General features: G+C 40.3%; 1 protein-coding gene across 3 annotated transcripts in view; it reads left to right on the top strand.

Moving 5' to 3' along the window:
• The window catches only part of DPYD (dihydropyrimidine dehydrogenase), a 365990-nt gene that overhangs the window by 329662 nt on the left and 13847 nt on the right, over positions 1-22481 (top strand). For 2 of the 3 annotated variants that reach the window (XM_074877213.1, XM_074877215.1), the window contains one exon: positions 21109-21252. In XM_074877213.1, coding sequence (XP_074733314.1) covers positions 21109-21252 — 144 coding nt within the window. Of the gene's footprint in view, positions 1-12130; positions 12260-21108; positions 21253-22481 lie in introns of those variants that run through there. The other variant, XR_012629947.1, reaches the window with a different exon arrangement.

The following is a 22481-nucleotide window of genomic DNA, read 5'->3' as shown; positions in this document are numbered from 1 at the left end:
ACAACAATGAAAGTGGTAAATTAAAATTGTGACATCAATTTCATTTTTAGCTCTGCTTTGCATTTATATAGAAGGATTTATTATTACTGTGATTTACCTTCTACTAAGAGGTAAAAGAAAGGAAAGTATGAAGTAGTTAACAGTTGTAATTATCTTCTGGAAAACTTCAGCATGTTGAAAATGCTGCAGCATGTCCGCTCAGAAACTGAAGTTGCTGCGAGCACACTAGGCCATCCTCCCTCTGTTTTCTCGGCTGGATTCCCAGCATTTTCTGACACAGCAGTTCAGGCAAGGTTCAGCATGCATTGAAGGAAAGATCTGTCTTCTATCTCAGATGAAGCACTGACTTCCTGTGTGGCCTCCAATTTTATTTTATTTTTTTCCCCCTGGCTCCCTGCATGTGCTGGCAATGAGGTGTGCTGGTGGCGTGGAAGCCCTAGATGGAACATCCCAGCACAGAATAGCAAACCAGCTCTTAGCTCTTTTCTTCAGCACCATCAGTACTAAAGTTCCTTCGTATTTTATATGCTAGATTAAACCCTGGGAGAAGGCTATAGCCCATGACTCCATTCACTCCTTGTGCTTGCTGGATTTTCAGCAATGCTGTTTTTATAATAAGGGGTAAGGTGACTGAGTTGGCTTAGGAGCATGTCCACAACTGTGGAACAAGCTCCCACAGGACCTAAGATTCAGTTAGTGCCTTTGCCTTTTACCCTGAGAGTAAAAAGCACTTTTTGAACTTTGTCTTCTCTGTGCAGAAGTGCATCTATGTTGCTCTTTGCTTTTGTTTTTTCAGAAAGGAAATTACTAAAATCTTAACAAAACAAAGCAGCCTGTCCCATAGACAAAGAATGAAAATGAGAGAGCAGGTGAGCCATGCAAGATAGGTGGAGTTCATTAGTTAACAAGCACTGCTGGGATATTTTAATGATGAAAGTGGCATAAAACCTTTGCAAGGGAAGACAACAATATGAAACAAGTGTCCATTTTATCTCATTTCTTTTGTCTTCTGGAGCAGAAACAGAGACACTGAGAGGCAGGCTCAAGAAACCTAATTAAATACTGAAAGGAAATTAAAATTAGTTCCCAGTTCTGTTGCCCAGACTGATTCTGTGCATATTCAATTTGTATTATTTTCAGAAAAAAAGACATTATAACTAGAATTCTCAAGGTATTTCTCATTCTTGAAGATAGGAACTAGATGTCTGGGCTAGTCTTCCCGGTATTGTCATTAGGACCTGCCAAGTATTTGACATATCTCAGATCAGTTCCGTTGTTATAAAAAGGAGTCAGTGGACCCCCAAACCTACTAATTTCTGTTGGGGAAATGTTTAAAGACTTTGTAGCAAAGTTTTCCTAAGGAAAAAACAATTGCTAGCAAATTATATTAAATAAACTGAGTTCCCATGGAAGTAATAATCAACACTAACATTTAAAGCTGTTATTTCACTTAGAAAGGAGAGTTGAATCAAAATATTATGATTTTATGATTTGTCTATACCAGTATCAGTGTCACTGATACCAGTTAAAGTGTCAAAAAGAAAACTTCATAGCATCCTGAGGTTGCTTCACTTCCTAATTAAGACTACAGCAGCATTTTGCAGACTGTGAAAGGAATCCTGTGTGGTGTAAAGTAGCTGTAGAAGGGAGAAATCATTTATTTTAAGGACACACCTAGTGCAGGAGCTTGCTTTAAGACTAGGTTGAAGATACAGCTCATACTTTGGCTCATGATGGAACATTGTTTATCTTCTTGGCTTTTTAAAGCTATATTTGTACTTCTATTTTTGAAAAAAAAAAAAAGCAGAAGAGATGTCCTTAAATGTTAAAAAGTACAGTGATATCTGTGTTAAATAACTCCGCACTAGGACATACTTTTCATGGTTACACCATAAGCTTTGTAACTCTAGATCCAGAAAGTCCCCAATGACAGAGAATGGCGTTTATTGAAACTAGTTGGATGTTGCACTGTTTTACTTCACTCTGCCTGGGCACTGACATCAGAAGTGACTGGATTCCTATAGGCATCTAACTTCAGAAAGGAGAGATATGTCTGTACTTTCAAATTAAATGTGCCCGGGAATATTCCTAGGTGCTTAGGCCAGCTGGCACCGAGCAGCCTGTGCCGATGATCAGAAGCTGTTAGTCTCCAAAGCAGGTTGGCTGCAGGCAGGCTGCCTGCTGGGAACAGCTCCTGGAGCACGCTGACTTCCAAAGCTTCTCCCAAGAATTGCCTGGGACACTGATAGTCAGCACAGGCCAAAAGCAGGCAAGAAAATGTTGTAATGCTTTGTTAGGATAGATGACAACATCCTTGTGCTGTGGAACGTTCCCAGACACTGATTTACTACTGTAGATATAGACTGAGTGTCTTGCAAAGGTCTCAAAAAAAAAAAAAAAGCTATTATTGTAGTAGTATGTGAATGGACGCGAAAGATGGACAGATGAACATAAAAATGAGCTATATTGGATGTTAGTGAAAATTGCACTGGGAAAAAGAACTCTCACAGCCTGAGGCCCCAAAATCAGAAAAAAAGGTGAGAATTTTTAGAAAACCTCCAGAAATATCTTCCATCTAAAATATAATAGAATGTAATGTAATATAATATGTGTGACTAATACACATATTTTTGTATGGTGTGACTAATATACATGTGTATGTATGTATTATCCAAGTATGGACAGTCTAAAAAAAAGACAGCTCACTCTTTCTGAATGTTATAGAACATCTAACCCATCAGTTCACTGCATACTAATGGCATTACTTCAGCTTGTAGGTGGGACAAAGTTGCAGTGATTCAAATGAGAGCACTCAGAAGCTATGTTTACATTAAGAAGTAGGGCAGACAAATAGGCCAAATAGGAATGGAGTTGCAGAATGAAATGGTTGGTGCTGCAGGCTGGTGTCCATACAATATGTGTTCCATGTTTTTTTACTGTGTTCTAGCTCTAGTCTGGTCTCATGGGCTAAATGCCCATTAGCAGCTGGAGCTCATTTTACGTGCACTCCTGGGGCACACATTCAGGTTTCATTTAATCCAAAATAAAATCCAGTTTGTGCTTTCTGAGACTGCTTTGCCATAAGAACCAAAGTGCAGTATGAGGGTATAATCAGGAGATTTCACTTCAAAGGTATACTCCTGATTTAAACTAAAACACTCATGTAGAGGCACCTGGAGAGCTCATGCAGCAGCATTACAGCAATGCAGAGCTTATGTGCACAATTAGCAAGCAAGCCGAGACCAGCCATCGGTGGAGCAGAGACAGAAGCCTTTAACCACTCAGAAAAGAAAATGTTTGCATAGAAAAGGAAAAACTTTGTGCAAACATAAATGCACTAGCACAAAGCAAAGAAAAATCTACTGGTAATTGTCTTGCATATGGGATTCTTTGTATTGGCAAGAAAATTGTTTTGCCAAAGCTTGCTTACAATAGCAAAAAGAGAAAATGCACCACGTCAGGAAAACAAACTGACTCAGAAAATGTAATTTTGCACATATCTGGCTTTGATGCACTACACAAGAGTAAAAATAAACTTTTGGTGCCCTTTGCATGAGCATGAACTTTAAACCAAGAGCAGCAGCACAAAAGCAGAGAAGAGTTTGAATAACAGCTGGACAGTTAAACATCAGTAAATACGAGATAACAGAGACTGTTGGCATTTTGTGAGAATCTAAAACTGCTGACAAAAATATACGGCATAATATTATACAATAGAACAATCAAAATACCAGCAGGACATTGTAAATTACCAAGAAAAATTGAATGACTTAAAATATCAGGAAGTACAGATAACACATAAATACTCTGCTTTTAAGTAAATCAAGTGAATGAATGGAGCATGTGACTAAACTGGGGCAAACAATTCATTAAAGTTACATACAAAAAGTCAGAAAACTTAGCTCAAATAGGTAGTAAGCTGTAAGATCCCTGTAGCAAATTATCTACATGGTGTTTTAAAGGTCTGGGATGTCTTCTAGGCAGACGAGAGCTGGAAATGGATACAGCGATGCAGCCAGGAGAGCACTTGCTTAATAGAATGTCCTCTGCACTCAGAGAAAAAGCAATAAGGCAAGTGAAAGTCAAGAGGGCATAAGTCTCATTGCTGAGGTTTTCCAGAGCCACAGGTCAGATGGGCAGCAAGCCAACTGTTGAGAAGATGGGAAGCTGTACATATGCATAGTCTTTTAGCAATTTAACAGGGCATTATACAGACCTGCAGGTGGTAATATGCTTTCCATCTTTAAAAAGTAAAAGTAGTTTCAGTTTCTGACACAATACTCATATATTTGCAAATATATTAGATACTGGAATTAAAGTAACTACCTCAGTAACTTTTGAGCATCCATTAGGGTGGATACAGGTGGAAGAAAACTCAGTTTGATATCAAGCCTGTAGTAAAAAAATGCCAACAGTATCAGCAAGAAGAACTAATGGGACTGGCTGTGATTGCTGCTGTAGCTGTATAGATGCAGAAACAGCACAAGAAAAGGTGTAGCTGATCATGGTTACGTTCTCATCTATCTGCTTGAAATGACCAAGGCAATAAATCTAAAATGAAATAAAATGAGATGAAATTGCATTTGACTCCTGGAGCACTGGGATAATTGCTGACCTCCCAGAGGCTATTACCCAGCTCCTAAAAAGTGAAAACCATGCAGGATAGACCCACACCTGAAAATGGGTAAGTCAGTTTGGAGATTAGTGGGATTCATAAACCATCTCACAATACTTTTCCATGCTTTTCAGATCTGTACAGTCTCCTGAGGTGATTACTAAACAAAACCTCACTATGAATACAACTGTTGTAATTCACTGGAGTCTTCTCATATATAAAGGAGCTGTACAAAATGTCCCACAGTGCAGCATTGCAGCATGTACATGCCAAAGCCATTATATCACACAAGGCAGGGCGGGGGAGGCACTACTGTTTGCATGAGGCATACATAGAACATAACTCCTCCAAAAAGGCTTCTACATCCACCAGCAGAGTGTAGGAGCAGCCCGGCTGAGACATACTGGAGTAATGTGTGCAACTGAAAGCTTCAATCCTTATGTTTCAAGGGCAGGAGACTATACGAATACAAACTGACCATCAATTTTAGAAAGTGTTTTATAAAGCCAGAACTAGCACCCCTTCAGTAACCACAAGGGAATTCTGCTAAACCTGCAGTAGTGTGCATTGCTCGACATCTGGAAAGGGATTGAGATATACATCCCTGTCTTCTTATCCAGACTGCCATACAAAACCAGGATGACTGAACAAGAATGTCAAAGTCTCAAAATCATAGAAATGGAGAAAATTAGGAGATTCAACATAAATATTATTTAAGCTGGGTATTTGCCAGTTTGAGGCAGAGGCTACAAAAGAATCTCAAAGGAGTGTTTGAACAAGGTGAAAATTTAGTGTCAGCTCATGCCCATTGATCTTTCACATTGGCCATATGAGCAGGGAGAACTCCCATCATTTCCTGGAGTACTGCAACCCCACAGGTAAGTGGAAGTGTGTAATATGTGTTCAAGTTACAGCACCCAGATCACTGAGCAGAAGTGCCATTGGGCGCCTGTGAAAGCTGTTCTGGGACAGGTTTCTCCATTCAGAAGGATGACTGTGTACTGGGGAGCATCAAGCAGTGCAGAGAGTTGCATTACCCCTGGAGAAACACAGGCTGAACAGAAAGGAGAGACGTAAAAATTCATTGCATTCGTAACAGACTTTGAGGAACAGTAGAGAAAAGGACCTGATTTTAAACAACCAATCTCAGAACCTAACGTTACTATATTAGTCAGACTTCTGTGGCTCAACAATCATTTTGCAGCAATTGCTGCAGATCGTGTCATTAGGATCAGGCGCTCTGGCAGCCCCACTACAAAACTGTGTTTGGAGACAGTGGAGCCTGGGCTCGTTCTTGTTCAGTCATGCAAATAACCTGAGAATAAAAATCTAGTCCAGCTCAATGGGGAGGGCAGTGACAAGTGGTGTTCTTCAGGGGTTGGTGTTGGGACCAGCGCTGTTTAACATCTTTGTTAGCGACATGGACAGTGGGATTGAGCACACCCTCAGCATGTTTGCTGACCACACCAAGCTGTGTGGTGCAGTCAATGTGCTGAAGGGAAGGGATGGCATCCAGAGGGACCTGGACAGGCTGGAGAGCTGGGCCCGGGCAAACCTCATGAAGTTCAACAGGGCCAAGTACAAGGTCCTGCACATGGGTCGGGGCAATCCCAAGCACAAATACAGGCTGGACGAAGAGTGGATTGAGAGCAGCCCTGAGGAGAAGGACTTGGGGGTACTAGTGGATGGAAAACTGACTATGAACCAGCAATGTGCATACGCAGCCCAGAAAGTCAACCATATCCTGGGCTGCATCAAGAGAAATGTGACCTGCAGGTCAAGGAAGGACATTCTCCCCCTCTACTCTGCTCTCGTGAGACCCCACCTGGAGTCCTGTGTCCAGCTCTGGGGCCTCCAATATCAGAAGGACATGGACCTGCTTGAGCAGGCCCACATGAGGCCACAAAGATGATCAGGGGGCTGGAGCACCTCCCCTATGAGGACAGGCTGAGAGAGTTGGGGGTGTTCATCCTGGAGAAGAGAAGGCTCCGGGGAGACCTTATAGCAGCCTTCCAGTGCTTAAGGGGGCTACAGGAAAGATGGGGAGGGGCTCTTTACCAGGGAGTGGGGGGGTAGGATGAGGGGTAATGGTTTTAAACTGAAAGATGGTAGATTTAGATTAGATATTAGGAAGAAATTCTTTACTGTGAGAGTGGTGAGACACTGGCACAGGTTGCCCAGAGAAGCTGTGGCTGCCCCCTCCCTGGCAGTGTTCAAGGCCAGGTTGGACAGGGCTTTGAGCAACCTGGGCTAGTGGAAGGTGTCCCTGCCCATGGCAGGGGGGTTGGAACTAGGTGATCTTTAAGGTCACTTCCAACCCAAACCGTTCTATGATTCTATGAATTCTCATCACTGCTATCACTACCATCGCCTTGCAGCAAGTCGAATGGCAAAACTGAGTCAAGAACTGAAGTTGCAGGTTTTTTTAAAAAGAGGAAGACATCCTCCAGTGGAAAAGTGGCTCTTGCAGAAAGCACTCACAGTGGCCTGATGTCATCCTGATGTCAGGACATGTGTACAACTCAGTGCCTGCTGGAAGTATGATGGCTGGCAATGGGGAAAGGAATAACAAAAAGAAAAGAAATCAAAGGGCAATACAATGATCAGCAGGCCAAGAAATAACCACCAAGAAATATGACCCAGGACTCTGCCAAGATCAAACATTTTCCTCAGGATAAATCATGAACTTGAGTGCAAGCCACCCACATTGAAGAGACCCTGTAATTTGTCTATAGCAGGAGTGGGTGAGTGTATTTTCTAGTCTCACCCCAAATGTCTGCATCATATGAGCAGATAAGGAGGATAAGGAGGCACTTTTTTCACCAGGGCTTGGTCAGTGGGACAGAAGAACACAAACTGATGAACACGCCATTGACAGCCTATGTAGCTGACTTGTTAAACACCACACCACTGCAACAGCTGTGTCACATGCAGTCTCTCTACAGAAAATAATCCATCTGGAAGAAGAATTAAAGGCTGGAATGAGGTGCATTCTCTCACTTCTGACATCTGAGCATAGAAAAATATTTGTCTAAGGCTGCAGATAGCCTGAATCGGTGGCTGAGGGGCACGAGCTGCTGCATCAGTCAAGTTACTGTCAGAGCAGGTAGCAGCCTGGGGTGGCATGGGGGGAGCAGGAGATTTGAGTGGGTGCTGCTGCTGCCCAAGAGAGCCCCACCATTCATCACTCTACTGCTCCCCGTCACAGCCTTGCCCCTTCTCCTTCCCCCTGCCTCGTCAGTGAGCACTCCAGCTCCACACCAAGCATTTCCAGCAGCCATGGAGCACGGGAGGGCAACCGTGCTCTATCCCCAGCAAAATCAAGTGCTGCTTAAATGCTTCACATCTGTGAGCTGGCTTTGTGCCACAGTTATCCATGAAGCCCACGTAGCTAAGCTGCATTTTGCTACCCTGCCTCATCTCCTTGCTGCCCCGCTCCAGGTACACACCTGATAGGAAGGGCTTTGTCCTGCTATCATGTCATGGCTCATTGAAGTGGTCTGCACACAGAAAGAGTGGATATTTGGGAACAGACTTATTGCTCATGCAGAACCACCCACTGCATCTTCTCTGGAGGCAGGAAATGGTCCCAGCCTTCCTGAGGAGAAGCAGCAAATCTCTCCTGTGTGGTGACTGCTCCTGCCTTTGTAAGCCGCTCAGACTTGAAGCTCTCCTAGGAGCTTTTTCCATCAGAATACAGAGCACCTCTATAAAATATGGAGAAAAACAGTCGGGCAGACCGATGACATGGATTATCTATAATAATATAAATTATGTCATCTGTGACCTTTGTAGCAGTAGCACTATTGTAGACAGCATTAATGTAGAAAAGCTGCACTAAGTAGAAAATTCTGTTTCCCTTACTGTCTTATGGTTGAAATGTCCATAGATTTTTTCTTTTGAGCTGTAGATGAATCACTATAAATATCTAGCATAACTTTAACAAGATTAATTATGTCAAGAAATAAAAATAATTTTGTTTTTACATTTTAAATGAGGATAAGATTTTTTAAAATGGCAGGTTTTTTGAGTAGTGAAGCTCTGTAGGGCTTGCGTGATCACTCATCCATGAAGAGGTATGTTATCTGGAACTATCTGGGTGCAGAACAGCTGAAGACATGAGAGTTTTTTCAAACAACGCAAAAGAGGTGTACACTGTATGCTCCATTTTATCTTTCACTGGGCACCTGTAACTCCTGTGATGAAGTCAGGTGGAACCGTGTGTGCATGTCCAAAAAGAGTGGGTTGGTTGTGGTCAGTCAGCGAGACATGGTGCCGGTTTCCCCAGTCGCTGCATGGAGGCTTAACCTCAGCCAGTGTAACTACATGCATGTTTAAAGGTCAGCCAAGCGTAAAAGCTTGTAGGATCAGGACAGGCGTTTCTTTTAAAGTATAAATTACATAGTTTTTGTGCCATGCCAATCCCTTTGACCTGCAAAATAGCCCAATGAGTACACAGTGCAAAGTGATATGTAAAGGAAAGGTTTATGTATCTCTGTTGTTTATCTGTAAGGAGCACATAACCAGTGAAAAAGTGGATGGCCTGTTGAAGCAATATGTAATTGTGGTTATATTTAATAGCAGAGGGCAAGCTGAATGCATCTACTCACAAGCCTAAGTGCATACAAATCAGTGAAGTCTTGTAGTAGCAAGATGATCAGAATTCATTTTAAAGCTATTATAGTAATTTAAAACAAGATAGTTTTTAAAAATACAGTGATGTATGCCCGTGATCTGTATTTCTAATGATTTGAACATTAGATTTTTAAAAATCAAATTCTTCCTCTGATTGACTTGAGTGAAAATCTAATCAAATTAGCATTTTAGAATATATGACCATTGTAATTTTCAGAATACAATGATACTTTAGATATTATACTTTAGCTGTCGTAAAGACAGATAAATATGCAAGAGAGGCACTGTGGGGGACCTGGAAGGTTGATTCTAATGAGCACTTTTGTGTTTGTCTACATTTGGTTTTCATATAGCATCTGTGACTTTGGTACCTACGCATTGACATCTCCTCACTGCTTGATGGTGATATAGGAAGCATTTATATCAGTTTAATGAAGTGATCAGTTTCATAATGTGTTATTGATATTTTATTCATAAGTTTGATATAATCATTTTAAACAGTTCAGCAAATATTTATTTCTTTTCAGATCTGTTTAAAAGTTTTAATAACTTCAAATTATCAAAATTCTTCATCATCACTTTCTTTTAGTGGATCATTCCAATTTTACCATCTGGCTATATTCTCATAATTTTTTTTAATGTCATATGTGTTGATTTGTCACATTTTCAAAACTGTTGGAGGCCTTAATCAAACCAGAATACCCAAACTCTTCATAGGAGAGCATTCAGCATTTTCTCATCCTACTTCTCGCCAACTGAAGTGGGAGTTTTGACTATCTAGGGGTGGAAGCACTTACTATTAATGCCAGAACTATTTGTATTATGACTCTCAGCATGAAATTTAGTGAGTTTAGATTATTGAGGTGATGATAAAAATCATTGTATTGTTGAGTTTGAAGACTCTAAAAGGCAGTGGTAGGCTCCTTGGTCATAACTGCAAGAGATGACTAGAGCTCATTTGTCTGTACTGAATACTTTACATTTAAATTAGGATTGTGTGAAGTAGAGATGGAAGGATTACTATGTGTGAGAGATGAATGAGGGAAAGCATTGTAGTCTGTGCAGAAGGAGGATAAGTACTGTAGTTCATCTGCCATAAGAGATGGATTACAATGAATCTGAAGTGGAAGAAGGTTTGCTTAGGAATTATTAGCAGTGGTTTGCTTTTAAGTAATCTATTAGTGTAATAATATATGTATAGTTATGTGATGTGTAATCTACCAGGGGGAAGCGGAGTTTATTTCTAGATATATTGAAATGATGTGCTGTTTACAGTATAGGCAAGTCAGTAATAAATCTGGAGCTTCCGTGCAAAAAAAATCCATCAAAACAAAAAGGCAGGATAAACAAAAATCAAACCAAAAATTTGCAAAGGTTCCAGCAGATGGAAAAAGTGTATGCTCTTACCACTTGTGCAAGGTTTAACTGTTAGCAAAAAATATTCGATGGGTAAATTTGCAGCTAAAACACATATAGCAATGTTGAAAACACACTTTTCTTTGCACACAATGGCAGCAGTGGTTATTTTACTGAACGTACTCAAAACTTCATAGAGTGGCTTTCAGAACCTTGGTTTCTTCCCGAGGCTGGAGGAGGCGGTTGCAGGTTGCCCTCTCTGCCTAGTCTCCCATTCACCTGAGAGCATGAATTTGATGGGCACAACTGATTAGACTGTATATTTTTTATATGCCCATGGTGCATACATAGACTTTCTATGTCTAAGTACTGAAGGGTGTCTAGAGCTGTATTTGCATGAGGGGTATGCTGGAAGGGAGTGTGGGAGAGCTAAGGAGGATGTGGATAGCATGCATTTCACCTCATCCTGCCCACAGGGTGTAATTTGCCCTCAGGCTGCATGGTAGTGTCAGGCTGCTCAAGGAGCTTTTGAACAGGTTCACATGGGTCATGTAGGGTCTTTAAATGCAGCTTCATGGGGGTTCACAGTTCTAGAAATGGGGCTAGGCTGCTCCTGGTACGTGACCCAGCTCATTTAGCACAAGTGGAATTAGCAAATTCAGCTTGATACAGCTCCGCTCACCTTGCTGGGTCAGTCGCATCTATGATGGACAGGTCAGTTGGTAACCACTAATGTAGCCATAGCAGTAAGGATATCCATGTTCTCTCATAGTTGTAAGAAAACATTTATTTTTCCCTTTTAATAGCCCAGCTAGCACCTCTGAAACTTATTTGGAAGGGCCTAGAAAACAGACAGCCATTAGGTACTGTTAGAGTTCAATCTCCTTGGTATATGTACCCCCAGAAGTGGATGGTTAAATCCAAAGAAAAAGATGGTTTTAGGGTTATTCTGAATAGCTCAGTTACCAGCCAGCTTGGAGGAGGTGGGTAAAAATATCTAGCAGTGGGATTTTTTCATATGATCAGATAATTTATAATATTGATATGATGAGCACATAAGCTGAATGTATGGATATATACACACTATGGTATATAGATACACACAAAAACGTGAATACTGGGCTGATGTATTTTTACTTCTGTACCAGTAAAACTACAAAAACTTTTTTGCACAAAGTTTTTTCCTATACTAAAACTCAACTGGTAACTTATCCACATTTCCTAAATGCATTTGAAATCAGTTATATTTGCTTGCCTGTCAGATATTTGTTAATAGCCATTCTGCTGACATCTTTGTTATGCTGCTGCTTAGCTGACAGAATTTCATCTGCATAAATGGGTGGAAAGTCCTCTCCTCACATGTCCAACAAACTGGAGACAAAGTGCCTGCCAGTGTTTTAATTTCTTTTGCATGTTCTGGTTAGAGAGTGAGAAGAATGCTTTCACTCCACAGTGTCATGAATATGGTAATCTATGGAAATCACAGAAAGCAGGTACTTAAGTTAAGCACATACTGTACTACAGGAATCCCTGATGAATTCAAGTCTCTTCTGTTTAGAGAAGATGTTGTTGTCTATTAAGTGACAGACTGCCAGATGTTCATGAAGTAGCACAGTAATGTGTATCAGTATCTTCTTTTCTTCACCCCAGAAGGTAACATTTTCTTTATCATCTATGTCATCCTGGCTTTTGATTGTAAATGTCTAAGCTTGCTTCAAATATTAACTCCTTTTTGTTTTATTGATGAATATTTCATGACTTCAGTACATTTGTAGAATGTAAGTTTTTGCTGCACTATAATAAGCCTATAATCCTAAAATCTTTTCCTTCACTTGGTATATATAAGCTGCTAAAAACCAAACATTTGAGATAGAACATGAAGAATAATTTGATCGTGATTTTGAGCTAGTAGAGAAAATTTTGGCAGTGTTAGAAAAATGATGAAAGAAGAAATAATTGTTATTTTAAATAATGGTTTTATCTGCACGCTCAAGCATGGTACTATATATCTTATGGTGAGGTCCCAGCAATATGTTTTCCTAGAACACACGTTAATGTTCCGTTTAGTCTCAGAATTACTGCAGGTCTGGGGGTTAGCTCACCTGCTTTAAATAATCATGGTCTAAAGAGTGGGCAGAATAATTGAGTAACTAAATGCAATGGTATATACACACGCAGGGTGGGGAGCAGAGGTTACAGGAGCAAGTATATGTGCAGTAATTACAGGTTATTGAGACAGCGCTGTTCATGAAGTAAATAAAAGTTCCAGGAAAAAAAATCAAAATAACTGAAAGGCAGAGTTCATTTTTTTTCCCTGAAGAATTGTTGTGTTCTGTCCTTTATTTTGAAGACATTTCCACATCATTAAAGGCAGTGATGCCATTAATGTCTCAGCTCTAAGAAACAGAGCCATGAGAATGTGTGAACCCTTTAATACAAGGGACAAATTCTCTGCAGCTCCTTGCTAATGTAACTACAGCACCTCTGAGGGCTGTAACAACTGGTGTAGGCCCAAGAAGCTCACTATCAGATGGAAACTGATAGAGTGAAGTATGCCATCCTCTCCATGGCATGCCGCCTGCCCGCATGCCATGGGGAGGACTCTCACAGGATTCCCTGCTGGAGGTTTGACATGAACCCTACTGCATCTGGATGACTCAGTCATGTCATGGGCCCTTACCATGCAGTGTATGGGAAGGGCCAATATGTCAGCATTGCCTGACTACCACAGAGAAGAGCAGCTATTTAAGATAATTTAGCTTTGAATGTCTGAAAGTGTAAGAACATCTAAAAGAATAAGAATTAGCAGCTTCAGTTTCCCCATTGCCATGCATACTTAGTTTTCATTAGTTAAGCAGTTTACCCCATTAGTGGGGGAAGCTTGCACACATACTCTCTCCATACATCTATGAATATGAATATGTGTGTTATTTGCCATGTTCAGAGGAATAGAATTCAGCTTTTGGCTTTATTGTTGGGTCGGGTTTTTTTTCCCAGAAGGAGCACAAGCTACCATGACATTGTGACAAGATTTTGTTGTTGTTGCTGTTGCTGTTCTTTGGTACTGGGACTTTGTGTTTTCTTCCTCTCTGGAAATGTTAGAGTCATGTTTCATTGTCTCTCCCATAACAAGGAAGAAAGCAGATACCACTTCAGGAAACTTCAGTAATCTTTTTTTGTTGTTGTTGTAAAGTTGCAAGAGAGTGGAGACAGACCACTGAATCAAAACTGTTGTGCAGTGTAAAGTATGGTTAAGGCCACATGTACGTGCAGCATATAGTAAGGATTCTAGATATATGCAGCCATTTTGAGCACATTAGACTTTAGAAAAAATAAACTTGAAGGATTCAGAAGCAACTGGAAAAAATCATTAAAATTGAAACTGCTTTCTCTGGAAAACTTTATACATCAAATATAGAAGTTTTCCACATGAACAAATGGGGGTCAAACATTACTAAAACCTTTGTGCTGAGGGCATATAAAATGACCCATACAAACCTGATTTAAATTCTTGTAGCTCCTGGGTGAGGGCAGCTGTCTACCTTGCTTAAATGTTAATGTTTCCCTTATCTGATTGCCTTTCTGTACCATGCTCCCACTTACAGGGGTCCTGCTTCACCTATTACCCTCTTCAAATCTATTCATTCTTGTCTGCAGTCTTCATAGCTTTAACTGTGTCTGAGGTGGTCACTTGGCTGTGTAGCCTCCCAAGCTGTTACACTCTTAGTTTTTACCCGCTCAGCTGCTTGTCTCCCCAGTTCTTTGAAGCCAATGAGAAACCTTCCCAGATGCAGTCCTGCCAAGGCAATAAAGGGATGAAGCTCGGCTTTTGTGCATGTTTACAGAAGGGAGTGATATTTCGGGAGGATAGCTAAACCAACTACAGATCAACTGTTCTTCATAGGAAGGGAGTAGTCACTATGGATTTATGAAGGGAAAACCACGTTTGACCAACTCGATAACCTACTACAATGCGATGACTGGCTTGACAGATGAGAAGAGGGCAGTAGATGTTATTTTTAGAAAGGCTTTCAACACTGTCTCTCATAGCATCCTTATAGACAAACTGGTGAAACCTGCTGTAGCTGACCCTGCTCTGAGCAGGAGGCTGGACTGGATAGTCTCAAGACGTCCCTTCCAATCTCGACCACTCTGTGAAGGTAGTTGACCACCTTTGTCCTTTCCAATCATTTAGAGAATTTGTATTCTTCTCCTCCTATTTTCTCTCCTTCTCTGAGGGAAAGCTGCTCATTAAGTCAGAGAAAGATCTATTCAGAAAAACAAGCCACAGAGAAGAAATATTGAGTCACCTGTTGTTTGATTTCTAAAACACAGTAGTGTTTTAGAACACACGTGTGTTTGCCACTACATGGCAAAGTTTTGGTGTAACAATTATCCATCCATTTGCACAGCTACAGAGTATGTGGGCCTTTGTTTGCTGCATCTCTACTGCAACCAGTATAGAATATTTCGGTAGAGCAATCTGAACTCTCAGCAGTTCAGTTTGTCAGACATTTTTCAGTCTTCATCTTGTTCTCATCTAGTTTTTCTATGTGCAACCAGAATCATCTATGCTTGAAAAATACAAAGTATGTGAAATAAGAAAATTTGGCTTCAGTTCCATTTCCAGATTCATGAGGGACATCACTGTGTCACTTAAAATTGTTCACATGTTGAAAGTGCACAAGAGGAATTTAGAGAATGAATGCATACACATCTTCATACCTCGGACTGGGGGCAACACTCAAGTATAAAAGAAATTGGCTAATGACATTATATTCAATATGGGAAATCCTTCACACATGAGGGAAACAGTATTTTTGAAACATGTTGCCTCATAGCTAAATGATAGAGCTACCTCAAATTTCCACGATCCAGTGATCCGTAGAATTGTTTATGCAAGTTCATCCTTTACCTTGTGACCATAGCTCCCTGAAGATAATTTTTATGAAGATTAGTATTTTTCCAGTGTTCTTTTTGATGTCCCATCATCAGCGTATACCAACAGGATATACTTCAGATCTACTGGAGTACTGTAGAAGACTGTTGCTTATTTTTGGTTTATGATGGTACCTAGGCAGTGTGTGGTGGGTTGACCCTGGATGGGCACCAGGTGCCCACCAAAGATGCTCTATCACTCCCCCTCCTTAGCTGAACAGGGGAGAGAAAATATAACAAAAGGCTCGTGGGTCAAGATAAGGACAGAAAGATCACTCACCAATTACTGTCATGGGCAAAACAGATGACTTGTGGAAACTAGTTTAATTTTATTACCAGTCAAAATCAGAGTAGGATAATGAGAAATAAAAACTAAATTTTGAAACACCTCCCCCCCACCTCTCCCTTCTTCCTGGGCTCAACTTTAATCCTGGATTCTCTACCCCCTCCTCCCCCCTACAGTGGCACAGGGGCACGGAGAATGGGGTTTGTGGTCAGTTCATCACACGTTGTCTCTGCCGCTCCTTCATCCTCAGGGGGAGGACTCCTCACACTCTTCCCCTGCTGCAGCACAGGCTCCCCGCCACCCCCCCCCACCCCCCCACCACCCCATAGGAGACAGTCCTCAATGATCTTCTCCAACATGGGTCCTTCCATAGGCTGCAGTTCTTCACAAACTGCTCCATCATGGGTCCCTTCCATGGAGTGCAGTCCTTTGGGAACAGACTGCTCCAGTGTGGGTCCCCCACGGGGTCACAAGTCCTGCCAGTGAACCTGCTCCAGCACGGGCGTCCCACAGGGTCCCAGCTTCCTTCAAGCACATCCACCTGCCCTGGCGTGGGCTCTTCCACGGGCTGCAGGTGGGTCTCTGCTCCACTGTTAACCTCCATGGGTGCAGGGCACAGCTGCCTCACCATGGGCTGCAGGGGAATCTCTGCTATGGCACCTGGAGCACCTCCTCCCCCTCCTTCTGCACTGATCTTGGTGTCTGCAGAGTGGTTTCTCTCACATATTCTCACTCCGCTTTTTGGCTGTCGTTGTGTTGGGGTTTTTTCCCCCTTCTTAAATATGTTATCACAGAGGCTCTACCACCATCGCTGATGGGAATGGCCTTGGCCAGCAGCGGGTCCGTCTTGGCGCCAGGTGGCATTGGCTCTGTCAGACATAGGGGAAGCTTCTGGCACCTTCTCACAGAAGGCACCCCTGTAGCCTCCCCCGCTACCAAAACTTTGCCATGTAAACCCAATACACTGTGCCAGCTGAAATGTGGGTCTTCTAACAGTAGATAACATCCAGCCCCTTAGTAGGAGACAGCTCCCAAATAAGCAACCCATGACTACATCATGGAGACATATGTGGACTTTCCCAGAATAAGGAGCAGATCAGTTTCAAAGTTAGAAATAAAGTCTGGGTCGTCTGACACATATTGCACTTCCCTGTTCACTAGCCTGTTCCACTAGTTAGGCTACTTGCTGATGTGCCCATAAAAATTGCAGCAATCTGAAGTGGAGGATTCTCTCTACTTTTTACCATTAGGAAACAAGCACCTTTTTTAGTTCATAATATGCTCAATTACCTTTAGATTGATCCATGAATAAATTATAATCAAAACAGACTTATTCACCTTAAAGCTCTCCCAGCTTAAGGTTTTCATTGTTGATTCATTATGTTGTCAGTTCTCCATTGGCAGGGTAATGCTTTTTTATATCTGGATAGAGACAGTTTTAGTGGAAGATACTGTTATCTTTAAATGAGTAGGATTTAGCTTTTCTGGTGAGAACAAATTCATCAATGATGAATCCCTGGAGAAACTACTGAAACAAAAATCACAATGTTGCTGGAGATATTTACAGTTCATCAGTTAAAAGTCAGCTTTTGGAAGTCGGGGGGGCATGGACATTTTTCCTTTCTTTCTGTAAAATACTCCAGCACAGTATTTCGAGCTTCCAGTTTTGTGATAATGCAGTTATAAACAATGAAATAATACCGCTTAATATTTTTATTTTGTTTCCATTCTTGATGTTATCACTCCAATAGAAACACATTGAATTATCACTATATAGAGACAGATGGATACAAATAATGCGGCTATAGACATCACTGATACAGATATATAAGTAGACAAGAATTATCTAATTACTCTGCTTGTTGCAATCTTCTAAGCACTGGCTATGATCCACATATTCATATTAATTGTTTTTTTCTAGGCAGATGTTGATATGACAAAGATATCAGTGTGTGAAGAGTATAGTGACATTGAAATATCTGGACTTAAAAAAAAAAAAAAAAACCACAACATACTGTAGAAAGATTTCAAAAGCAAACAGAGTTAAACTCACCAAGTTCTGTGTTTGTACTTTCATTGGGAATTGTGCTATTAAATCCCCCATGTTCTTAAGAAGGTATCCCCTATAATGATTAGAGGTGATTTAATTTTAAACTCTCTTAAATATCCATCTCTTCAGCAGTTCTTTCAACATGTTTCCACTTCAGCTATATCCAATAACTAGCTTCGTTAAAATATTGCTTGCCATTTCATATAGCCTTTGACTCCAAAACATTTGAAACCACAGCTCTGAACAATAAGAAGTCTCATCAGCGTTCCCTATATCTGTGCATTACTCATAAGGGGAACCATCAATAAGTCCCTCCTAAGATCCTGAGGCTACATTTTCATGTATTATTTATTGTTATAGAAAAGATTGCTGGTGTTCAGTGTTGTTTGATGAAATTTGGCTTGGCTGCTTATGAACTGCTAGAGTCCAAACACAAAATAACCAGACCATTTGTATGGGCACACAGTCACCTTCTGTTAAGTCAGTGGAAGTTCATTGTGTATGCCCAAACCTGGACTAAGACCTAGCTGATTCTTAATTATTTTAAATTCCATTTAATCAGTTTATTGATGGAAAACCAGCAATGCACAGCAAAGACTAAGGTTGGATGTGTGTTTTCTAGATTAATCATAATGTCATTTATTTTTAAAAGATACAGATTATATAGCTTAATTTAACTGCATGCATGCTATTATGAAGTGTGGATTATGGTACTGATGCCATTTGCACACTTCAAAATGTATGCTGTGCATACATGCAGCTATGTTAGATGTAAATATCTAAATACCTCCATCTCACAGCTTAGAAAATTAACTCATTGCCTTTGTGATTTGCTCTGCATCTCTACACAGAAATAATTATTTTTCCACACTTTTCCTTAGATCACCCATTTCATTTTAATATACTCAGTATTTCTGTCTGTAGAAATTAGGAGATTGGGCATACATTAAAACAACAGAAAAGTAAAGGATTTATTCTGCAAAGATTTGGCTATTCTTTCCAAAGATGATCTTCAATCAGTCAAGCCATGAACAACTGTCTCCTCTCTCTACTACTTCAGTTAAAACCTCAGCAAAATTCGCTTCGCTACCTACTCTGAAAGTCAGCAATTCAATTCCTGGCCAGACAGGGAAGAGTCCAAAAACGCTTTGTCATCAGGTCTCCTGCCCTCTCAAGCCCGAAGTTGTTGGCATCAGCACATAAATTATGGAGAGAAAATAGTTTCTCAGTGACACAGCTACTACTTATTCATAGCTAAAATGTATTTCTAATTGATGCAGCCTAGCAGACATACAAGAACACTTTTTATCAAAATTTATATTTTTTAGATTTTTGCTAAAAGTCTTAGGCTTTCTAAAAGTCATATAAAGAATTGAGTCTGTGTGTGCTTTAGAGCCTATTGATTAGATTAAAATTAGACAAATTCTTCCTTCTGCTCATTTTCCTGTTTAAAATAATTCCGGTTTTGCTGTCTTATTTGACTTTGGTGTGTAAGGACACTACCTTACTGCTGTCTGCAGTAATATTTAAAGCCTTATTTTAAGACATCCTAAAGCATTTCCTTTCCAAGATCATGTATGGCAATTGCAGAGAAAGGAGAGTTTGTTTGATGTCTGTAAGGAAGCCCTTGAATATTCAGGAACAAAGTTTCCGTTGAACAGACAAAACAAGAGCCCTTTGCTGGTGGGCAAACTCAGGCTACATCTAGATTTGGGACAGATGGGGTCTGCAACATGCCCCACAGTTGCGGTCTTGCATTTGCCTAGACTGAGGCTTTGTCCCAGAGTACAACTCAGACCCAGCCTGCAGAGGAGAGCACCTCCTCTGGAGAGCACCATGAGACTGGAGAGCACCATGAGACTGCAAGTCTTCTTCTGACTTGAAGTTAAATCTTGGAAGCAGGGAAGCATTTCCAGGACTTCACCCTCTGGCTGTGTGCTCAGAGTGCCAAAAACCTAGCAGCCAAGAAAGCTTTTATTTGTCATAACAAGAAGCCTGAGGTCCCAAGGTTGGGTATCATGACTGACAGAGCTCATTGAGGAATTTTTCTCCTAAGGATTAGCTGAAGAGCAGGGTAATCTCTTCTGGATTTACTTCATTTTAAAAAATAATAATTTCTAAATTTTTAAATAATTCTGGTTTTAAAATTCACATTGAAATTACCTCTTAAAAAATTGATAACCACAGCAGTACTGTATCTTGTTCGATATGCTCTTTGAGGTTGTATTATTAGCGTGAATTAATGCTAGCAACTGCTGAGGCTATGTATCCCCTGTTACTACCTGCTAGTTTCTGCAGTACTGCAGTAGCTTCTGAACAGGGTTTAGTTAGGTGGATAAAATACCTTTGCAGAATAAGGAACTAGTTTCAGGGGAGGAAGGGCATGGTCTTTTGCATCAAGCAAAAATCCATGGTTTCTACTATTTTTCATTCACCTAAATCTGTGATTGTGGCACACTACAGTTGTCCATGTCTCTGCTAGGTAAGCAAAGGGACTTTTTCTTTCAGGAAGCTGGGTGTTTATGAAATCTGAACCAGCACTTTCATGGTTTTGGGTGAGACATGAGTTTTGCAATTCAGTGACATGTTCCTCAAGAATTTGCTTAATTGGGTTCAAGGATTAAATGTTGCAGAAAAGACTGCAAGTGGGACGTAGATGTAAATTAGGAGATTAGAATGTGTTTCATTTCATTTGATGTTTGTTAGCCTTACTTTGACAGGTCAAGACAGCCTTCTGTTATCAGAATGCAAAATACATGTTGGTAAGCTTTAAAAATATATATATTGATATATTCAGATATCCATACAAATAATCTTAAAGATGGAACCCTTCTAAGTAAACTGACAATTTTATGATACCTTTCCACGTACTACAGAAATAAACTTACACATTTGAATTATTTAGAATGATACATTTTATGTATAAGGAAGTATACAATGGGGAAATATAAGTCTGTTGGATGCTGACCTGCAATTCAGCTATTTTTCTGCTGTGGTATATTAATATTTTAATATTCAATATATATTTTCAAGTCAGATCCTGAAGCTCCTATTTGATTTTTATTCACTTCTCACTCTGGTACAGTCTCACTGATTTCAATTTCAACTTCCTGAATAAGAAGAAAGTCACACTCAGCAAGGACTTAGGATCTCACCCTTGGGATCAGACTCACCTTTTTGCTTCACCCATTCATTAAGCATAATCATGTTTCCTGATTTTTGTTTCAGAAACTACCTAGTTTTGGGCCTTACCTGGAACAACGCAAAAAGATAATAGCTGAGAACAAGATTAAGCTGAAGGAACAGAGCATGACTGCTGTGCTTCCCAAGAAAAAGCATTTCATTCCGAAGAAGCCCATTCCAGCAATCAGGGTAACAAAAATACACGCTTATGCATAAGAAATGATCAGCTATCAGGCAGTTGACATGCACAGTCATTTCTAGCAGCTTGAGTTGGTTATTACTGCTTTTAAGCTTGTTAGAGGGCGTCAAAGACAACTATTTATACAGACTTTCTAGCTTTTAACCAAAATCGATAGGAAATGATTTGTGCTGTACATGTATAGGTATTTCCCTAATGTCATTTTTCAAAATGAAGATATTCAGGCAATGGAATGGTAATTGTAGAACAAGGCATGGGTAATGCCTTGAAGAACAAAGTAGAACTGCTAACAATTTCTTTCAGTTTGAATGCTACAGTGTAAGCTCAGTTTTGCATGATACCTTTTGATTACTTGCAATGTGCTAAATACCTCCATCTCTCATGTAGGATCAATGGAAAAGGCTGGTGTTCAGTACATATGAAACCTGTGTCATAGGTTTTCAGACTGAACTTTTAAAGCTGGAGAATGTTTATCTAAGTAGCTGATCCACCGTCTACAATGAGTAAATGTCAAGGTGAAAATAAAACCTGTGACCCCATCTACTGCATAATCCATACATTGGAGCTTTTCCATTCCCCTATGTATCCAATAAATGTCAATAAAATAAAACGTCAAAAGCTAATTATTCTAGACATTCACTTCAGACCTTACTTAAACTTCATGTCTGAGTAGGGAAAAGAAGCAGGCAAAAAAATTAATTTTTTTTATAATCATGTAGGCCTTTTTATAAAGCAGTGTGAAAATTATATCTCATGAGTTTGTTGACTGTCTTCCTCAAATGTGTGAGAATATAAGATATCTACAGATAGAAAACTTTCACTGTATGGTCAGACCCGTAAGAATTCTTGCAAAAATAAGGCCAAACGTAAAATACAATACGAGCAGTGGCTCAAAATAACGCATAATTCCCCAGGGAATTTTGCAGTTTACAAACACATGCAGTATTCCAAGCTAACTGGTAGAACTGCAAAACCAGCCAAGAAGAAATTTTGAGCCATCTTGAGTTAAATAGTTTGCCACTTCTGTAGACCTCTCTCAGTTTTTTGGACTGCTTCTTCTGGTTTATTTCACACTATTGCAAATCACTCTCTTCCTCTTGTGCTGAGGTTCCCTTCTTCATGTATACAAAAAGTTCCAAAGAACAGGAATCTACTCTTTTTTTTTTTTCCTGCTATGGTGAGCATTTTCAAAGCCTACTTGACCTCAGAGGTTTTACGG

The sequence above is a fragment of the Strix uralensis genome, chromosome 8 (genome assembly GCF_047716275.1).
Source record: "Strix uralensis isolate ZFMK-TIS-50842 chromosome 8, bStrUra1, whole genome shotgun sequence".
In the NCBI taxonomy this organism is placed as follows: domain Eukaryota; kingdom Metazoa; phylum Chordata; class Aves; order Strigiformes; family Strigidae; genus Strix; species Strix uralensis.
Note: the sequence above shows the minus strand (reverse complement) of the source record. Positions and strands in the feature narration are given on the sequence as shown.